The sequence below is a fragment of the Trichosurus vulpecula genome, chromosome 5, assembly GCF_011100635.1.
Source record: "Trichosurus vulpecula isolate mTriVul1 chromosome 5, mTriVul1.pri, whole genome shotgun sequence".
Lineage (NCBI taxonomy): Eukaryota > Metazoa > Chordata > Mammalia > Diprotodontia > Phalangeridae > Trichosurus > Trichosurus vulpecula.
Genome location: NC_050577.1, coordinates 101,610,712 through 101,631,908, shown reverse-complemented (window position 1 = coordinate 101,631,908; position 21,197 = coordinate 101,610,712). Strand labels below are relative to the sequence as shown.

At 37.2% G+C, this 21,197-nt stretch overlaps 1 protein-coding gene across 1 annotated transcript in view; it reads right to left on the bottom strand.

The window, feature by feature from the left end:
- The window catches only part of LOC118850966 (thiamin pyrophosphokinase 1-like), a 329,782-nt gene that overhangs the window by 299,994 nt on the left and 8,591 nt on the right, over window positions 1-21,197 (bottom strand). The window contains exon 2 of the mRNA XM_036760571.1: window positions 5,310-5,379. Within this exon, the coding sequence (XP_036616466.1) occupies window positions 5,310-5,379 (70 nt within the window). The remainder of the gene's footprint in view (window positions 1-5,309; window positions 5,380-21,197) is intronic.

Sequence of the window (21,197 nt, the reverse complement as noted above, 5' to 3'; positions counted from 1 at the left end):
GCAGCATCCTGAATCATGAAGTGAGCCAGAGCAGTACTATGAGACATTGGCCAATACAAAGGACACGTGGAAGATGCAACAAAATCAATCCCAGTATTAGGTCTACTTTAAAATAAAAGGAGACAAGGAGGTATGTACAGGGGCTTTAAAAAAAATCAGTGAGAATTAACATTAAAAAAATTCTCCCTCCTACAAATTATACAGCCGATCAGGACATGGCACTATGTACATCAGTGTTTGAATAGGTAATGTTTTTCAACTACCCTAAGATTTGTTTGCACCTGCATCTTAAAATAAAATATGATAAACAGCTGGAAATCTACTTTCAATGGTGGCAATGTATTTTCTGAACCTCTGAGCCAACTTCCTTTCCCTGGACCACAACTACATCTTTCATCTATGCTAAATTTCCGATTTTGAGGGGAAATTCAGGCCAGAAATAGGAGTAAATACTAGATGTGTAAATGGTTTAATTCATTTGTAAATGGCTAAGGAAGTATCCAGAAAACATTATGAGCAGGCCTCAGGTGCCATGTGTGCAGGTGGAACCATAGAGTCTCTCTATTCTGATATCTTGACACCAGTAATTTTCATTTTGATTTATTCAGTTACTTTTTAACCAATGATGCCAAGAGAAACACTTCTGATTGAGATTTTCAATACTGATTTCCCCTTAAGGCTTCTTTTTCAATTCTTCTGCTATGCCCTGTTATATCCTCATCAGTGTCTAGAATAATCCTTTGCAGACAGTAGTTAACCAATAAATTTTAAGTTAAATTACATCTACTAATACAAATTTAATTATTATTTCTAATTAAATAGAATTACATAAGGTTGCTACATCTCACCATCAGTAGGACAGCTTGCTTGCCAGACTGAAGTCTGTGGCCAAGGAAAGATGTTCTCCCTGTGTGAAGCTAGCTGGCCCAAACAGGATAAAATTCACAACTTGGGCTTTTTTGTCACTACCTTCCAAACAAATGAGCCAACTGGCCCCAACACACCTTCCAATAAATGTGTAAACATTTTTCACAATGATATGCACCTGTGTTTCTATGCCCTAACTAATTTAGAAGGCCCAGCATTAGGTCTTAAAACAAAATGAGGCAGAAGAATCCCTAAGGGAAGAAATGAAACAGAAAAATCAAAAGAGATTCAGTAAAGCCTACCATTCAGTAGACAATTCAATAAAGTACATACTATTTGCAAGGCTTGGTGCTAGATACTGGGAATAGAGAGACAATAAATAAAACAAAAACCAATAACAACAAAGCATAGAGTCCCTTCTTTCAAGAAGCTTACATTTCGCTGATAATGATAACCGGCAGGGAGTTAACAATGCACATATAATTAAATGGAAAATATAGGAAATCAGAACAAGAAGTTCTTTAAGGGGCAAATAGTATACTAGTAACTGGGGGAGCAACTTGGGAGGCCTCAGACCATCACTGATTTAGGCAGATGTCTACCTCAAGCATGTGAAGACTGGACGGGGGGGGGGGGGGGGGGGGGGGGGGTGGCCGAAGGGAAGGAGGGAAGGGGGATGTGTTGCAACAGCCATGAAGGCAGGTGATGTAGAGTGCTTAGGGCTTGGTCAGACATCAAAGGTGCAGTGTCCTGCCACTGCATTTGGATGACCCTGGAAGAGAGAGTGAGGCTGATCTGACTTTGTGCAACTATGCCTCACTTAAAGCCAATTTAGGCATGAGTCAAGACATCAAACCACGATGTCAATGGACTTCTTTGAAAATGAAAGATGAACAACTAGGACAGTACTGAAAGGCCTCTTCTAATGGGACCAGAACAGAACCTCGAAGAAAACTAGGGATTTTATGAATCTGAAAGAGCAGAGAATGGAGAGCATTCCAAGCTCAGGGACCAGAGACAGAAGATGGAATTGTCATGGTTGAAGGACATTAAGGCAACGTGTAGAAATAAGTCTAATGATATTTGCGGTATTCAATATCCTCGGTCCCTCACCTCTGTAAAGTGGGTGGGACGTGTCATCTCATATTTCTTGGTTTAATGTAATTTGAATCTTTGAATTATAATTGTTTGGTGTTCTTTCCATTTACACTTTTGTAGCTATTGAGTATATTGTTTTGCTGGTTTGCTTATTTCACTTTGCATCAGTTTAAATAAGTTTTTCCATGATTCTCTGTATTCATCATGTTCATCATTTCTTATAGCAGAGTAAGTTTCCAGGACATTCTAAACAACTTGTTTAGAAATTCACATTTACTAGGTGTCTCCTGAAGAATTTTATCCTTGAAAAGTTTCCATCTCTTTTGGCATTAATTCCCCTACCTGCCTTTCCCTAAACCCTTTGAAAGTGCTATAGCAAAATTTAGGTTGTGTGTCAGATTACACATGCTTGGCTCTTCTTTCCTCTATCAATAATCCTAACATGAAATAGTCACATCACACTAAGGTTTTAATCGTTTCTATTTAAGTAACTAGCTATTATATATTGGCTAGAATCAGATCCAATCTAAAAACATTATTATTATTATATCATTATTTTGTGCAAGTCTTTCCGCGTTTTTCTAAGATCATTGAGCTCACCATTTCTTATAGCACAGTGGTAGTCTGTCACAACCATATACCACATGTTCAGCCATTCCCGAATTGATAGTTCTTTCCCAATAGATAGTGCTACTTCCTCCATCTTTTCAAGAATGAAGTTATCATTAAAGCAAAACAAGAATGTATTAGCTGTTTTCCTTTTTACAAGTAGAGAGAGACAGAGATTTCCAGAAAGTTATGATTTAAGTCCCCCATCAAAGGCTTATATTCTATTCTCAAACTCCTTATCTAATTCTTCCTACTTTCCAGATGGTCTACAAGTATAACCCATTGAAAACATCCCTTTTATGTTCCTTCTATTGTTTATCCACATACTTTCCACCATAATGTCATCCTCTGGTTTCTATATTTCCTGCAACTTCCCATTTATACTTTATTTATTTAATTTCTTATTTGAAAATATCCTCTCCAAACAGCAAAAACCCATCAAAGCAAGTTTCGATGACATCTAGAGGTTGAGTTTATCTCTCTTCATTAAGATCTTTAGTTCAACTTGCCTATTATCCATATTTGGATTTATTTATGCAAATGCATCTAAGGTCATGAGTTTTATTACTTTTCCCCCCTTGAATGTTTTGTCCTATGAATGACTCATCTTTTCTTCTATAATTCTTCCTATTCTATAGCTGATATTCTCTGTGTGTGTGTGAGACAGAAAGAGAGAGAGAGAGAGAGAGAGAGAGAGAGAGACAGAGACAGAGAAGCAGGCTTCCCCCCACTCCATTTCCATTTAAATACCACTTGATCAGATTCTCCAGACTCCAGTCAAATATTTAGGTTTTTTTTTTTAACTCTCCCTGTACTCTATCACATCAAACACTCTTATTTTACTATATTTTAAGTGGTGGCCCCAAAATCCAAATTCTGTTATTATACACTGAGAAGATTAAGAGTGATCCTGTATCATTTTCTTGTTAAGCCTAGTCACAGGAATTGATATTGTCCTGTCCTGTTTATTTCCTGTAACTGGTTAAGTTTTGTCTCTGAACTTATTTCAGAATTCAGCGGGCCCGTAATGGATTCATTCAGAAAATACAATTCTTATGCTAATCACTGTTTTTATTAAGGTTTGAATTTTCCAAACCTTAGGGAATGTGTTTCAACACAAAGAGAATGGGACCTGATATCTTTACTCCACCAAACCATCCTACAAGGATGCCTGGTTTGCTGTCCAAAGTCTAGGTTGCTACCTCACACATGCACTCAAACAATGAGTGCTTCTCAGTCTCATGAGACAAGGAGGGTCGTTGCTAGGCCCCATTACAAAACTTCCAACCAATCACCTTGTTCCCTCCACCTCAGCTGTGTAACCAACCAATCACATTGTTCCCTTCACCTCAGTTACGTAACCAATCATGTTGCCCTTAATTCCATGTTGTCATCTACCCTGTTCAGTTCTTTGTTCTTTACTCTCCAAAACCTACATAAGGGGAACTGTCTTTGCTTATGGTCTTTGGCACAAAGGAAGGCAGCCAATTGACCCATTTATTGACAAGTATCATGTTCCTGATAATAAATACTGTCTTGCCCAGAGATCTGCCTCAGTTTACTCTTTTGTTAAATTTCAATTGTGAAACAATGTTTTAAATAACTATTCACTTTATTCAAAAGCCAGCTAAAAATAGTATATTCTGATTTATCACTTTATATAGTTTCAGTCTATAAACTGAATTTGAATTATTTTTAAAACAGACAATCCACTTAACTATTAGAAAGTAACACTAGACAAGGGTTTAATTTATGCTACATCTTAATTTAGGTAAAAATACCTATTATCTGAACACAAAGTGGCCATTTCAGACCATGTTAACATCCACACTCCAACACTGACATATACAGTCACACTATTTTGTCAACAAATATGGACATTCACTCTTCATTGAACTGCTTTATCTTCTGGAAGGTGGTAATATTTCTCCAATACCAAATATGGTGGAAATGCAATTGCATTTAATAGTAAGTCAGCTTATAGCTGGAATATAAATGAATGTGTGCATGTCAAGGGTTAGACCACAAATATGTTAGCAATGAGTTGTATTTAAAAGCAATTCCTATCCTTCCCACCGCCTGTAATTCTTTCAACTAAAAATAGCACACCATGCAAAGATTGAGGAAACCAGAGAGTGTATATAGCAAATCATTAAGGGATGAACTATTTATCCCCTAAAAGATATATGACTGCATAACTCAGAAGTAATTAAGTCAAAGTAAATTATACTGGGCTTTCCTCAGCAGTAGTATAAAAATGTCACATCTTCAAATAGCAAAATATGTATTTCATTTACATGTGTTCATTTTTAATTCATTTTAACTGCATTAATAACATCTCAAGCCTCCATCTGGAGTTCTAATTTAGGGAATCATAGAAACCTGGAATTGGAACAGACCTTGGAGGTCATCTGGTCCAGCATCCAACCAGATACAGAAATTCATGGGAGTTAAAGCATAATCTTTAAAAGCATTAATGCATGAAAACACATGTTTTATGAGATTAAAGTAAGAAAAGAAAACATTAATGGGCCTCTTTTTATTACAGGTAGCTGATAAGTAGAAGAGAGTAAAGAAGTAAGACCAGTTCTCCACAATGCTCAAGATTGCTCTATTGATAATGTTTTTGAGAGAACTGATTTTCTCATAGGACACAAAGGAGGATATTGGCGATCATAAGGCCAGAATACTGATAGAGGTATATGAAATTCTGAATACTCTAAAAGTTAACATACCTCTCCCGCTCTTCCTCAGTGACATTGTACAAATGGTTAGCACCTCCATCAGCACAGGCTTTTAGAAGAGCTTAAAATAAAGAAAATTATATCAATATTAGAACATTAAAAATAACATGTATGAAAGCACACATGCACACACATATTTGGATCAAATTTAATCCAGCCAAGTGATCTAAGAAATACAATCACAGTTTGCACTTCTCTCTAGCTGATGATCTAGGTTTTTGTTGCATTGCTTTTTTTTTCTCTTTATCTAGAGGGTTGACACTGATTCCCTTCCATTTCAAAAGATAATAACATATAGGGCTGCCACCAAAATATGGGGGACAGAATGAATAAAGGCCATTCTCTGAAATGAACCTAAAAATAGTTATTGGAAATAGAACAAATTAGCTGTAGAAGTCATCTCAGAAAATAACTAACCTCAATAGGCAATTTGTAAATGTAATCAATAAGATTTTGGTATGTCTCAAATCTCAAAGTACCTAAGGTAATCTACGTAAACTCCTTTCTGAAAGTCACCACTTAAAGATGTAGACTATAAAATCAGGTTATTTAGTCAAAATCCACTTATTTGATATTTTCTGCATACTACATAGCATCTCCTTGATGAATACATTGACATGGGTTGCTCATGCCTTGAATATACTCCCTCATTATCTCTGCCTCAAAGGTCAGTTCAAGGGCCATATCCCACATGAGGTCTATCTTGATCCCTCCAGAGGGTTACCACTCTCATCTCCCCTCCAGTAACTTATTTACTTATCTGTGTAAATATTTTTCCTTCCTCCCCCCTACAGGTATCATGTAAACTCCTTGAGGGCAGGCATTATTTCATTTTTATCTCTGTAATCTCATTGAGAGGCACATGAAAAAAAAAATATAGTGTTGAATGAGTGAATGAAATGAATGATCAATTTACTCCTGAGGAAGTGATGCTGTCATTGTCAAAGTTGGTGGCAGATAAAGACTGAAAAAGTAACATTAGAAAGTGATGAATTTCTATGTTTATTCAATACTACCCAAAAGAGTATGCCACCACACCTGTAGAGAGAAGCAGTCCTTTCATAAGATATATGTACTCAACTGTGATACAAGGAGAGTTCATCAGACTCTAATCACCATCTGCCGAAAGTAACTTATCTCACCATTTACTAATTTTCTATCCCACTGTGCCACATAGCTCTCTCCATTCAACTATTTTAAATAACATGCTGATATAGCTAATTCCATTTCTGAGCTGGGTATGTTGAAAAGAAGTGAGGATAGGAGTAGAAGGTGGAGGCGCAGGGTAGAGGGAGGGGGGAGAAGGGGAAACCTGGAAAGTAGGTATGTTTACTTCAGTGACTGAATCTATTCATCGAAGTAAATTAACCAAGCAGCAGTCTAAACTATGAAGTCTGGCTATTTGTTAGTCTGTCTAACATGTATCAGTATTTCAGAAGATAATCTTCTGGTGAAAGATGAATTTAAAAAAAAGTTCCTCAATCTATATCACTGAAGACCAGATTTTGGGCTATGGTGACTCCTCTCCCCCTGCTCTGCACCCCAAGCATAGGTATCCCATTAGCCTCGGTCTAAAATACCCAAAGAGCTGACCTCTCATTAGCAATCTAATTACATGATTTATAATTTAGCTGAGCTAAGAAACTATTAGGGGACAATACAAAATAGTTAATATAATTAATTATGTTACGTTGTGTGTTACAGATTACAAGCGTTACAAGATATCAGAAAGCAGGGAAAGCAACTGGTACTGGGTGAAGAAGGTAGGGCCTGAGCTAGGCCTTGATGATTTTGGACTTGGAAAGACAAGGAGAAAGGATGAGGGCATTATAGAAGGGAATGACATAAACCAAACAAGGCATAGGTGTATTCTTGAAACAAGGGTATGACTACTTTGACTAGAGCAAAGACTACACATTGGGAAGGAAATACGGTTAAATATGGGGCTAAGCAGGGGAATGGTGTACAAATAGTTGAAGGAAACTTTCCTACTGAAATAAGAGACGCTAGGCCTCAGAAATCAAAAGCAGGAGTGAGGATTCATTTGGCCTCTCACCTCCTCTTCTAAATAACATGGTATTTGTCACTGGGAGAAAAAGGTAGAGGAAGACCATGGCTATGAAATCATTAAGTGTGTATATAGGGATTAGACCTATGATTTCTTTGGCATACGAATCTCTCAGGCAAGTAAATTCCCTCTCCCAATGCAAGTTGGCACCTTCTCTTCAATTCATAGCCTGAGTTACCAAGAACTTATTCAGTCAAGTACAGCTCTACATGACCCCATTTGGGGTTTTCTTGGCAAAGCTATTGGAAGGGTTCACCATTGCCTTCTCCAGCTCGTATTATAGATGAGTAAAGTGAAGGAGACAGGGTTAATTGATCTGCCCAGGGACATGAAGATAATAAGTGTCTGAGACCAAATTTAAATTCAGGAAGATGTGTCTTCCTGACTCCCAGGTCAGGCACTCTAACCATTGCACCATCTGGGTGCTGAAACATTAAGTGATTTGGTTAACACACACAACCAGTAAGTGTCAGAGGTAGGGCTTGTAGCCAGGTCTTCCTGGCTTGAGAACAGCTCTCTATCTACTACATGTAGAAATGTCTCTTGTATAGTAATGAACAAGGTCTAATGCTGCTACAATCCACAACATGGTCAAGGAGTAAGTGAATTGCATTTGAATCCGGGCTCTGCCACTTGCTAGTAACGTGACCTTCAGCAAGTCACTTAACTTTAGTGAACGTCAGTTTCCTCAACTATAAAATGAGAATTCCTATTTTACTCCCCTATTTTATTCAGATCTTTTCCTCTCTTCCCAAGCAACACCCAACAATGACAGGAGACAACTTCAGCCTTTTACTTCACATTGAAAAGAAGTTCCTCTAGATCTCTTCAGCAGTAAATAGCTATCATTTGTTGGGTACAATGTCTTTTTTGGATAGGTTGAATTTGATGATGATGAGGTCTCTCTCTTTTAACTCTAAAAATCCTGTGGAGCTTAGCTTGCTCTACCTTCCAGGCTCCCATTTTTCCTTATTTAGAAATCTCCAAAGCTTTTCTATTGATTTGAACTTATCCTCTCCTGGACACTGCTCAGTACTCATAGCCAAGAACCAGAAGTCGTAGAATTACTGCCCAGAGTCACATAGTTAGTAAATAGAAGAATTCAAATCCAAGCCCTCCTCTAGCAAAACCCAGTACTCAAGCCCCTATGCTAAACCCTCTCTTATCATGTCCTTTCCTTCCAGGAGCCAAGAAACTGAAGGGGTCATAAAAATGAAGATTTTTATATCTATGAGATATCTTCAAGGTCACCTAGCCTAAGGCAACTTAATCTTTTTTGGATGCTGGACTCCTTTGCCAGCCTGCTAAAGCAAGCAACCCCTGCTAAGAATAACCTTTTTAAATACACAAAATAAAAGAATTATATTAAAAAAAAAGAAAAGGAGTTCCTCTACTTTCTCTTCTACTTTCCAATCTTTCTCAGGATCATCCATTATTCCCTCTTCCTTCATTTGCATAACTTACAGAAGAGATACTGTATTTCCCCATGTATAAGACTCATCCCTTTTCGAAAAATTTGGGGTCTAAAAACTGGGTGTGTCTTACACAGTGGTTGTAGGTTTTTTTACTTGCATTTCCCCCTTTTCCGTGCTTATTGTCTTTGTGCTCATTGCTTCACATTTGTTACCAGTAGGTATATTAGGTTACGTTTTGCCACGTTCTGCCCAGAGATGGTTCAGAAAAGATTTTCATACAGTGCTGAATTCAAGTTAAAAGTGATCCAGTTTGCAAAAGTGAATGGAAATTGTGCTGCTGAACATAAGTTTGGTCCTCCTCCAACTGAGAAAACAATCCAAGACTGGCTATGGGAAGAAGAAACCCTACTGAAAACGCCAGGGCAGAAGAAGGCCACGAGAGGCAAGTCTGCAAAATGGCCTGATTTAGAGAGGGAATTGAAGATACGGATTGAAGAGCAAAGGGCAATTGGAATTCCTGTGTCCACAAAGATGGTTCAGCACGAGGCAAGAACAACTGCTGATGAAAAAGAAGTTATTGATTTCAAAGGAGGACATAATTGGTGCTTCAGGTTCATGAAACGGAATGGACTAAGCATGCGTATGTGTACTAGACTTGCCCAAAGATGACCTAAAGCTATGAGCAGATGAATAAAACTTGAGTTCAATAACTTCATGTAATACTTTTTTTTTTCAAATTTCAGGTCCCAAAATTAAAGTGCATCTTATACACAGGAGTGTCTTATACATGGAGAAATACAGTATCTCCACTGCTTGATAAAATTAGTGTCTAGTTCTCATCCCTCCCCACTTCCTTCTGGACTTGGCTCCAATAATCAGCCACTTTCTCTCTCTTCTGTTTCTAATTAACCCTTCTACTGGTTTCTCCACATCTACCTATAAAAAACATCTATCCTATTTCTCAAGAAAGAAATGTTCCTTTTAGCCCATACACCTGCCATCTTCCTTATCTGATCCCCTTCATTCACAAACTTCTTGCAAGTTATATACATGCTCATTATTCGTTGTGGCAGAGGATTTGAAACAAAGTAGTCACTCATCTGTTGGGGAAGGGCCAAACAACTTGTGGTATATGTTTGAAATGGGACATTATTGAGTGATAAAAATGATGAATGATATTCAGAGAAAGCTGGGAAAATTTGTATGAAATGATTCAAGGTGAAGCAAACAGAGAGAGGACAATTTATATAAAGGCTAAAGTAAATGAAAGTAACTTTGAGACTGAAGAACTCTGTTGACTTCAGAAGATTTCATGCTTCTGTGGGGAAATAAACAGAAACCACAATTATTTTCCTATATCTTGACTGATGAATAATGTAGAAATCTCCCAACCCCAGACAGCCTAATATTAGAAAGTCTCTAACACCTTTGTAAGGACATGGTAAAGTGGATAGTCTCATCTACCGCTGTGACACTATTTTGCTGTTCTTGGATAAGAGACCCTGCAGCTTTGTCTAAGAGGTCTCTTTCCACAATTCTAAAAGAACTTAGTCTCTTCCCTTTGTCTCCTGCCTTTCAAGAAGGGTTGTTTTCTCATTCTGATAATAAATCATGTAACTCACATTCCAAATACTCCTCTTTCTCCCTTCACTGATCCCCCTTGTTGTCTACCCCTCCCTCTCCTGGGAAATGCTTTACTTTTCTAGCCTAAATTGCAGCAGGATGCTGCTGATTGGCTGTGTGCTCAAAGCAGCCTGAAAGGTTATACAAACCCAATCTGTATGTCAGGAATAAGAATTTGCTAGCAATGACAGTAGATTCCTTAGCACACTAATCAATCTCTTTACTTTCAGAATGGCATTCTGTCCATGACCCACAGTCATCCAATGACAGTTTTGCCTCCCCAAAGAGGTCAAGAGAATTCCCAAATACTTTCTGCTTCTCAGTAGAAAGGAAATGGTCTAGAAGCAGCTAGGTGTCACAGTGAATAGAGCATTAGTCTGGATCACCTGAGTTCAAATCTGCCCTAGGACATTTAATAGTTATATGACCCCAGGGCAAGTCAATTAGTCCTGTCCACCTTATTATCTTGAACTTTTAAATAGGGATAGTAATAATTCCTACCCCAAGACTTGTCTTGAGGATCAAACAATTTTATACAATATTTGTAAGGCACTAAATACAGTGCCAAGGACATAGTAAGTAGGTGGTAAATAAATACTTGTTTCCTTCCCCACACACATCCTTCCCCCAGCTCAGGACTGGGCTCTACGATCAATGGTGTCAAACAAAGACAAACTGGAGCCACTAATCTATGCATAAGAATCCCTGTGGTAGCACAGAGATTTAGTTTTAACATGTAATAATATCTATGTTTTATTGCATTTTTATTTATTTTGTTCAATGCTTCCCCATTATATTTTAATCGTGTTCCCACAGCACTCTGGAATGTTGGTCCACAGGTGGCAGCAGTGTGTTTGACACCTCTGTTCCCTTCCATCTCATCAGTTGTCTACTATGGGCTCACAGACACCTGGGGAATCCTTCACAAGCTTTAATGCCTCAAATGAAAAGGCTGGATGGGATTTCCTGTGAGATCTTCTCCAGCTCTAAGGATATGATATGATGCTCTGATTTATAACGGTGGAAATAACCTATTTAGTCCCCTGTTAGAAGAAATGCCCAAGGTAAATAAAGACCATTTGCCTTTTTTTTGTGAATGAGGTATTCTGACTTCATGGTCTCTCAAACCACGTCATAGCTCAATCAGGATCACTGCCCTATGGATCAGGAGCCCATGTCCCACTAACTAGCCACATGGCTATAAACAAATCACTTCATCTCACCATGCCTCACTTTCTGCATTTTGAAAAAGAAGTATATGGGCTCATGCTTTTACCTAGCTCTAACCTAATGCTTCTAGTTGGGAGGATCACAGATTAATAGGTGGAATGGACATTAGAGTCCCTTCAAGTGCAAACCTCTCATTTTACAGATGAGAACACTGAGGCATAGAACAGTTTAGTAAATTGCCAAGGGATCAAATAGCTAGGAAGTTTCTGAGATGGGATTTAAACCCAGAACTTTCTGGCTCCAAATTAAAAGCACCCTGTCCACTACTCTAATTCGCACACCTTTTAGCAATATACAGGAGGGTTTTTTGTTTGTTTGTTTTTAAGAGTCACACAGAATTGTAATTAAAAAATGAGCAACTAGTCTATGCCCAGAGAATCCTGATCAGCCTCTCAGGGAGTATCAGTTAAGTTTGAGCTACTCAAAATACAAAAGCTCATCCATAGAAGGTCTCATGTCAAGTCCCTGGGTTAACTTCAGTTGTGCAACAAACACTCAACCATCAACACCTAATCACAAACAATTGTGCTTTATTTATAGGCAGTGTGCTGGCTTCAGAAACCTGTCACATCTGGATAATGTATTACAGGTAAGTTGCCTGATGATAAACTCTGCCATGCTGTCTTTACTAGCTCTGCCTACTGCTTGACGTAAGTAACCTGCTTCTGCCTAAGCCACCTACAGGATATGTCCATGTTCAGCAATTGGTGATAGAGAATTCAATCCAGCACATATGTATTCTGAGGCTGAGGCAAAGGTCAAAGCTTTTCCTGGTGAGTGTGTGTGTGTGTGTGTGTGTGCACTCGAGAATAAGCACATGGTCCCTCTGTTTTTTCTGGTTTTTTTTTTGTTACAGTGGGTAAGATTCGGTGACAACTGGGGTGCTTTTTGGTACTTATGTTATTACTCAGAAGGAATATGTTTGCTCTTTTTAGTGGAATGAAAATTAAGTGTAAAACTTCCAGAAAGGCTTAAGATGATTGGTAGAAGGAAAAAATCTTAACATCTGACTCAAAAAAAAAAGGAACTGGTGACCCTAGAATGAGATGAAAACTTCTACATTTCTAAGAAAGTTAAAAAAAAAAGTTTCCACATGATAGGAGTTTCCAGTGGCAAAGAAAAATGACAATATTTAAATATGATCTAATGCCACTATAGATAATGTAAATTGTATTATATGTGGTTTATATTAATATATTGTATGTGACATAATATATCATACAAATATATCATACAAAATTGCACATTATATATAAATATAATGCCATTTAAGGATATGGCACATATTGACTGCTCTGTCTCCAGATTCTAGAGCCAAATAGTTCAAAAACATCAAAAGCTGAAGTGCACAGACAAAAATTTTAAAACAAAAAACTCTGTGCAGAATGCCTAACCTGAGAATCATCTAGGTCTATGTCAGTAGTGTGTTGGTTATATAGCTGATAAGAAAGGCTGAAAAAATTCCCAAGTCTCAAGGAAGTATATGTTAGCTATCATATAAATAGCCTTAAATTGTAAGCTAGTTCCCAAGAAACCAATGGTGACACTGCACAACAGGTCTGGAAGCAGGGCATTCACCACTGCCTCCACCTCGACACAGCATGGGGAAAAGGTCTGATGTTGGTGAGATCTTGTTAATGCAATTCCCCAACCCCACCCCGCAATCACTGACATATTACAAGGCTGAAATTCTATATGATTTTAAAGTTTGGATGCTCTACCTGGAGCTACTCTTCTGGTATATCTAAGGTTCTTTCTTTGATTAGATTTTTGTGTGAACTGGAATATCTCCTTTTGAGCCAAAGCCTGCATGTTGTCTTTATATTCTTAAAAGAGCACAGACATTCCCACTAATCTGTGTTCATCTTTGCCAAGGAGTTGGAAGACTCGGGTGATAAGAGGGCCCAAGGTATTCATTTGATCTAGTTTCAAAGCCTATTAACCAAGTTCCTATATGAGTGTGGTTTTGATGTTTCCCCGAGCTACCCTAGGGACAAACACCCACCCTATAAAACTATTTGCAAAAAGTGCCTACTATATTATATTAAGTATGCTTCATGATGAGTGGGATACAATACTTAGACAAGCTAACAATCTAATAAGGAGGTAAGATAAAGCCATATAAAATACTGCATGGTAGCTATGAGTCATGCTATGTGAATGCTAAAAGAATTGTGAAGCATAGAGGGTCAGAAGGAAAAGGAAAAGTTTATACTGAGGATCTAGTAATGATTCGTGAAAGAGTTTTAGCCTTTGAGTGGGGCTTTAGTATATGGGTGAGATATAAACAGATGAAGAGAGGGAGGGAGGGAGAAAATTCCAAGAGCAACGAATAACATGAGCAGAAGAAAAGAGGTAAGAAAGCACATGGAGTGCTTTCAGGGCAGAGGTTAATTTTATTTGGTGTGTGAAGGGGAGTAGCTTGAAAGATTATGGTAAACTACCATTTATAAACTGTGTTCCAGTTCACAAATAAACCTTCAGTGATGATCACAACAATACCACAACAACAATAGAAAAGGTTGGCGTCCGTCCTCGCTTTTGGGAATGAGGAAGTGAAGCCTCAAAGAAGTTAAGGGACTGGTAAGTGGTAGAGCTAGAAGTAACACACAGGTCATCTGTTTATTACTAGGCCAATGTTCTTCATAGGAAATTGTGCCAACAAAAGGCAATTATCTCAGATAATAAATTTTAGAAAAAGCGCAAAATTGTTTTGAGAGAGGCTCACGGTGAGCCCTATCCTGGTGAAATCAAAGGTATCACCAAAGTACAGAGACTCCAAGTTTGGATAATACAGATAGATCATTGTCATTTCTTTGAAACTACTATTATTCTCAAAATTCAATTTAAATAGATACATGTTCCAGCCATTTTAGCAACAAAAAATACTTAACCTAAACACATTAACATTTTCAACACTTGTCAATTAAAAAAAGGTCATAAAGGACCTGAAATATTAATTATGAAACACATTGATTTTCTTCATTCTATCCAAAGTGGTTTACAGAAACAATGTGGCATACTTGTGGACTACAAGTCTTGAAGAGCTGAGTTCAAATCCTACCCCTGACACTTAACTAGATATGTGACCACTGTTTCCTCATCTGAAAAAGTGTGGCTACCTCACATGGTCAATGTGAGGCTCAAAAGAATAAAAAATACATGTATATCAACTTACAAACATCAGCTGTAATTATTAAGAAACAAAATACAGGCAGACAACATCACAAAATACATTGAATGAATAGGATGGATTGGTAGGATTATGGGATTCTTCATTATTTTATAAAACCCTGTCATTCTGAACCTCAACATAAGTCTTGCACTCAAAATAATTTTGTAATACTTTTTAAAAAAGAAAGTATAAAATATTGTTTTTGCCTCTGTTGAATTATACTTAAAAGGGGGAGGGGAAATACGTTTACCAATTTCAAATGTTGTACGCTTGTATAAGTGCGCAGGGATTTAAAAACTAAAGTCTGTCAAGCAAATAGTCTCCAAAATGTTATGTGGCATACAGCAAGAGTGTGGTTTTTTAAGGACTATTAAATTTTGAAAAATGACTACTGTTCATGCAGCATAAAAATGTTGGTGGCATACCTAATTTTAAAAATGAATAAAAATACTGTGCTGGTCATGGAACTGAGCACAACAGCAGGGACCATAGCTGAGGCTACTTTCATGCTGAATTCTTAGATTTTTTTGGATATACTTTCATGCATCAGCCTCAAGGATCCATTCATTCTGTCATGATTTCAGATGCCCCAGGCTCTAATGAATAGCAGTTACTACAACTGTTATCCTTCTTACTATAAAATTAGCATTGACTTGTACAGTAAAAAAACTTGCATACTTGTCAAAATGATGTAACTTCCATGGTCAGTTATTTTATACATAGCATATTGAAAAACAGCTTTAAGACAAATAGCAAAAACTGATTTAAAAAACTGAGATATTTCTATACCTTTCAGTGTCAGGTAGGAATATGTTGAACATAGTTTTAGTGCATACTTATCCTTTCTGACTTGAAAATTTGGTTAAAAAAACCTAATGGTGCTGCCAATTAATGACCAACTTGCATCATCTGCTGCAATCAGCTACAATCTTACTCATATTTTGTGGGGTGACATTTTGCAGGACTAGTTTTACTTTTTGAGGCATATGAACCAACTTGCTTCTATTGTTATTACAGATATTGAACTGAGAGAAATAAAAACATCCATGAAACATTTCCTAGGCTCTCTCAAGGGTATTTTTTTTTTTAAAATGTCACTTGCTTTTCATCTAAGAGTCATAGCCCGATGGTGTTTTTCCCTTTATTGTACATGATACTACTGATTGAGGCAGAAAACTCACATGCTTAAGAAGTCTAACAAACAGGAATGTGTAGACCACATAAAACTCATACAAGTGGATCAAGCAATCCAGCTGCTGAATCAGTAGTAACAACTAACATATTGCTGCTAACTGATTTCATCACTGATGCTGTAGTGAGATCTAAAACAGGATAATCCTAACTATTCTTGACTTAAGGGGATTTCTGAGAGTCTCAAATGACTATCAGGATATGGACTGTTTATACCGATGCTACCTGGCCACTTCTTTGTGGAACATCACCCTAATGGCATATGCGGGAGAGCAAGGTTGTGACTACAGCTACAAGAAAGGGTGACGATCTGTTTGCTAGCCTTTATTTTACTATGAAATCTGGATTGTTATTTCAAGGGGAGCGAAAACTAATTATGAACATAATTATCTTTGGAACTCAATCTCCATCTGGTTCTGAATAGTTGAAAGTTAGCCATTACATGCATTTATCTGACCTTAAACTGTTAATAATTAAAATTCCTTCATAAAATGCTTGCAATTCAACATTCCCATCTGCCATGCACCTCCTCCATCCCCCATCAACAAACATATGTGAGCACTGAGGCTGATTCAAAAATCTAACTGATAAGCAAATAGTCAAGTCTCAAGTCAATGCCATCTTTTACTAAACAATTAACTCACTTCCCAAAACAAGTAAAAAAATTTTAAATGTGTTCTTGAGAACAATCAAGTCACCAATAATGTTTGATTAAAAGTCTATGTTACAGGCATTGTGCTACGCATTTGGGTAAACTCAAACAGATTCTGTCTTCAAGGACATTACATTCTATTTTGGGAAACAATATGTAAATATAAAAGTATATACAAATATATGCAACATTAATACATTATATTTATAAAAAAAATAATGAAAGCAGGAAAATACTAGCAGTATACTACTCAATCAGCAATGCTGAATTTTTCAAAAACTTCTAGGGTTGTATCCCAAAGAGATCACACAAGTGGGAAAAGGACCCATATGCACAAAAATATTTATAGAGGCTCTTTTTGTGGTAGCTAAGAATTGGAAATCAAGGGGATGCCCATCAATTGGGGAATGGCTGAACAAGTTGTGGTATATGAAAGTAATGGAATACTATTGTGCTATAAGAAATGGGGAAGATACGGACTTCATAACAACCTGGAAAAACCTACATGATATAATGCTGAGTGAGCGGAGCAGAACCAGGAGAACATTATACACAACCACAGATATATGGATTCTGTGATGACTAACCCTGATAGACTTTGCCCTTCTCAGCAATACAAGGTTCAAAGACAACTCCAAAGGACTCATTATGGAGACAGCTATCTACATCCAGAGGAAGAACTATGAAGTCTGAATGCAGATTGAGGCACACTGTATGCTCTCCATTTTTTCCCCTTGGTTTTTCTTTTTTCTTATTTTTTCTCTTTTGTTTTTGTTTTTTGTTTTTTTGGTTTTGTTTCTTCTTTCTCATGACTCATTCCATTGGTCATAATTCTTCTTTACAACTTGACTACTGTATAAATAAGTTCAATGCAAAGTGATATGTAGAAGATATATCAGATTCCATGCTGTCTTGGGGAGGAGGGGGGGGGAAGAAAATCTGGAACTCAAAATTATGTGGAACTGAGTGTTGTAAATGAAAAATAAAAAATCTTAATTATAAAAAATAAAAAAAATCTTAATTATAAAAAATTATCATATTTATTTACTTATACTTTTCAACATTCACTGATCTTGAGTTACAAATATTCTCCTAATTTCTCCCCTCCCTCCACCCAAGATGGCATATAAGTTTATATAGGCTCTACATATACATTCATATTAAACCTATATATATATATATATATACACATATATATATTCACATTTCATATACATTCATATTTAATCTATCATATATATTCATATTAAAACTATTTTCACATTAGTCATGTTGTAAAGAAGAATTAGAACCAACGGGAGAAACCACAGGAAAGAAGAAACAAACAAAAAAAAGAGAGAACAAATAATATGCTTAGATCTGCATTCAGACTCCATAGTTCCTTTTCTGGATGTGGACAGCATTTTTCCTCATGAGTCTTTTGGAGTTGTCTTAGATCCTTGTATTACCAAGAAGAGCTAAGTCAAACTTAGTCATCACACAATGTGTCTGTTAAGCAGTGCTGACTTTAAATGGACAAAAAGGAAATTTAGCTAAACGAAAGAAAACAAAAATCCAAAACATTGTGCTGGCACAGCAAACTCTGTTCTCACTGAGGTGTGGCCATTACCTTGAGAACAGAAAGCGTAAGGCTTCAGACTGTAATCCAAAATCCCACCTTAGACATTTAATAGCTGTAGAACCATGAGCAAGTCACTTAAACTTGCTGATCCTTTTTTACCTTATCTGTAGGACTTGGTGGCCTCCAAAGCTCCTTCCAAGTTATAAATTTATAATCTCTTGCCCCTTACAATACAATTTAATAAACATTTATTTAAGCACCTACTATGTGCCAGATGGCAGCTAGGTAGCAGAATGGATAGAGCTAGGGCTTGGTATCAGGAAGATTCAAGTTCAAATCCAGTCTCAGACACTTACTAACTGTGTGACCCTAGGCAAGTCACAAGTCAACAAACACACTGTTTGCCTCAGTGTCCTCATCTGCAAAATGATCTGCAGAAGAAAACGACAAACCACTGTAGTATCTCTACCAAGAAAACCCCAAATGGAGTCCTGAAAAGTCAGACAAAACTGAACTGACTTAACTGACAGCAAATGTACCAGATACTATGCTACGCACTGGCGATACAATAAAAATTTAAAAAGGCAAAAGAGTCCCTGCCCTCAAGTTGTTTACACACTAAATACTCAACATAGTCTCATGATAGTACTTTTAAGCACCACAGAAACTGCCATAGTATGGCTAACAAGGAATGATAAATTCAAACTGTGCCATATTAGAAAAAAATAGGAATATAGGACAAATTCTGAGGGCAGCTTTGCCCACTTTAGGAAATAGATATCTCTGTTCAGCCCTTTCCTGGCCCAAGTCTTTTTGCCCTGACTCCTGATGAACTCACTATTTCTCTTTCAAGCTCCAAACTACTGCTGTTCTTGGTCCAAGTCAAGATTCTCTTCCCAAATATCCAAGAAGCAATATATCACCTGGTCCCCCATCTCTGTTGCCAGTCTAGGCTTAGCTCACAGCTGAGCGACTTTGGCTACCCAAGCACTGTGTCTCTTCCTGGCTGGCCTTCTGTTTACTTATTTGCAATTTACCCTTACCAAGTAAGCCAGTTGTCAGTTAGCATACATAGCTAGGCATCAGCATAAGTGATCACATACTCCAGTACAGCATAATTATAATCATAAAAACCACATTGCTTTACAAACTATAGAGGGATTTGTAGCACTTTCACATGAATATTTCATATCACAATCCTGTGAAAAAGAGCAAGACTTATTATCCCCATTTTACAGATAATGGAATCAGACTTTGGTGAGGGAAAGTAACTTCCCTAAGGTTAGATGGTTAGTTCAAAACTGTTAAAGACAGAAATGGAAACTGAGTCCAAAGCACTACCCAACATATTATGGTGCCCCAAACCTCAAAACTGAATCACTAAGAGTCATATTTGACCAACAACACCAGTCAGAATAACTGGGATATGCCTCAGATATATTTTTCCACCTAATGTGTCTCTGGGCATCTTCCTGGGTAAACTGAGGATGACAGATCTCTACTTAAACTCTACTTTCAGAGTCTGCCTAAGTAGGATAACTTTAAATAGTTTATTTCTTTAGTATATATAAAATTGAATTAACCCACACACTTTTCAGGAACACTTCTATTACAAAGACAAGATACCCCTGTACCTTGTTCTTATTTCATTCCAGAAAGTAGATTGTCCATCTAGAGTAGGTTTTTCTAAATCAATCTGGCTCACTTCTCATATTCAGTGAAGTCTTGCAGAATCTGCTTTCTCATTATCTCTTACATCTGTCCTGTCCTCTCAGTACCCATTACCACCACTCTAGTAGAAATCTTTGTTAGCATTTGCCTGGATGTTCCCTCCAAAGCTGGCCTCCCTCCCCACTACACTCTTTGCCACTGTAGTTTATCATGTACAGTATTGGACTGAATTTCTCCCATGCAAAACTTTAGCTATGTCACTATGCTGTCACCTTTCAATGGTGACATTTCCTACTTGGTCAAATTCAAACTCCTCAGCCAAGAAGAAAGACCTGCAAGTTGGTACAAGTTCTCTAGGCTCATCTAATACCACTCCCTTCTATACATTCCCTCTTCTTAGTAAACAACCATACCACATGCACTATACAAGAATTATATTATTGTCATGTGTCTGCTCTTATTCACAGGAAAATTCCTTCTACCTGTAATGGTCTTGTCCAACCATTGTCACTTTATAGGTTTATGTTTTCAGGTCAAGCCTTCAAGAGACTGTTACAAGGCTACTACTGTCACCAAGACCATATTGGCTATAGTTCCATAATCAGAATAGTCAAGTATCCCACTGATGAGAAATTAACATGCTTTCCTTGCTTTGTACAAATAGAGCTATTATAACGTCTAAGCACAAATAGTAAATATTTTGCTTTCTAGCATATTAAAAAGAAACATCACTTGAGAAAATATTTAAGGAAATAAACACCTGGGTACAATATGGTGATTTTTACACTAATCCTTAAATACTTTCAATTATTCCTTCTCTATCATTTTCTATAAGGTTAAGTAGAAGGCTTAGTTCTAATTCACCTAGAACAGTTGGTACTTCAAGCCAGTAGTCTTCAAGAGAGTGTCTCATACCTCGGGGATTTAGAAAACTTAATATCAAAAAACTTCACAAATTTAGTTTCAGCTTTTGGATCATTCCAGTACCTAGCCTCTTCTACACCAGTTTATAGCTATGTAATTTCCCCAGAACTTTTAGTTCTGTTCTTCTTTATAAACTTTCTAGCTATGTGATATTGAACAAATCACTAGACCTTCCTGTGCTCATTGTCATATTCTGTAAAATGACCTAATGGTACGATGCAAAGATGATACTGGATAATGAGACCTCACTGTGATCCTCTTATTCTTCCCTGATTTTACTACAAGTCATCACAGTGGCTTTTTGGAATTGTTCCTCTCAGTGGAACAAGCTACCTCCTGGTTTTTTGATAAAAGGATCATATCCTAGGA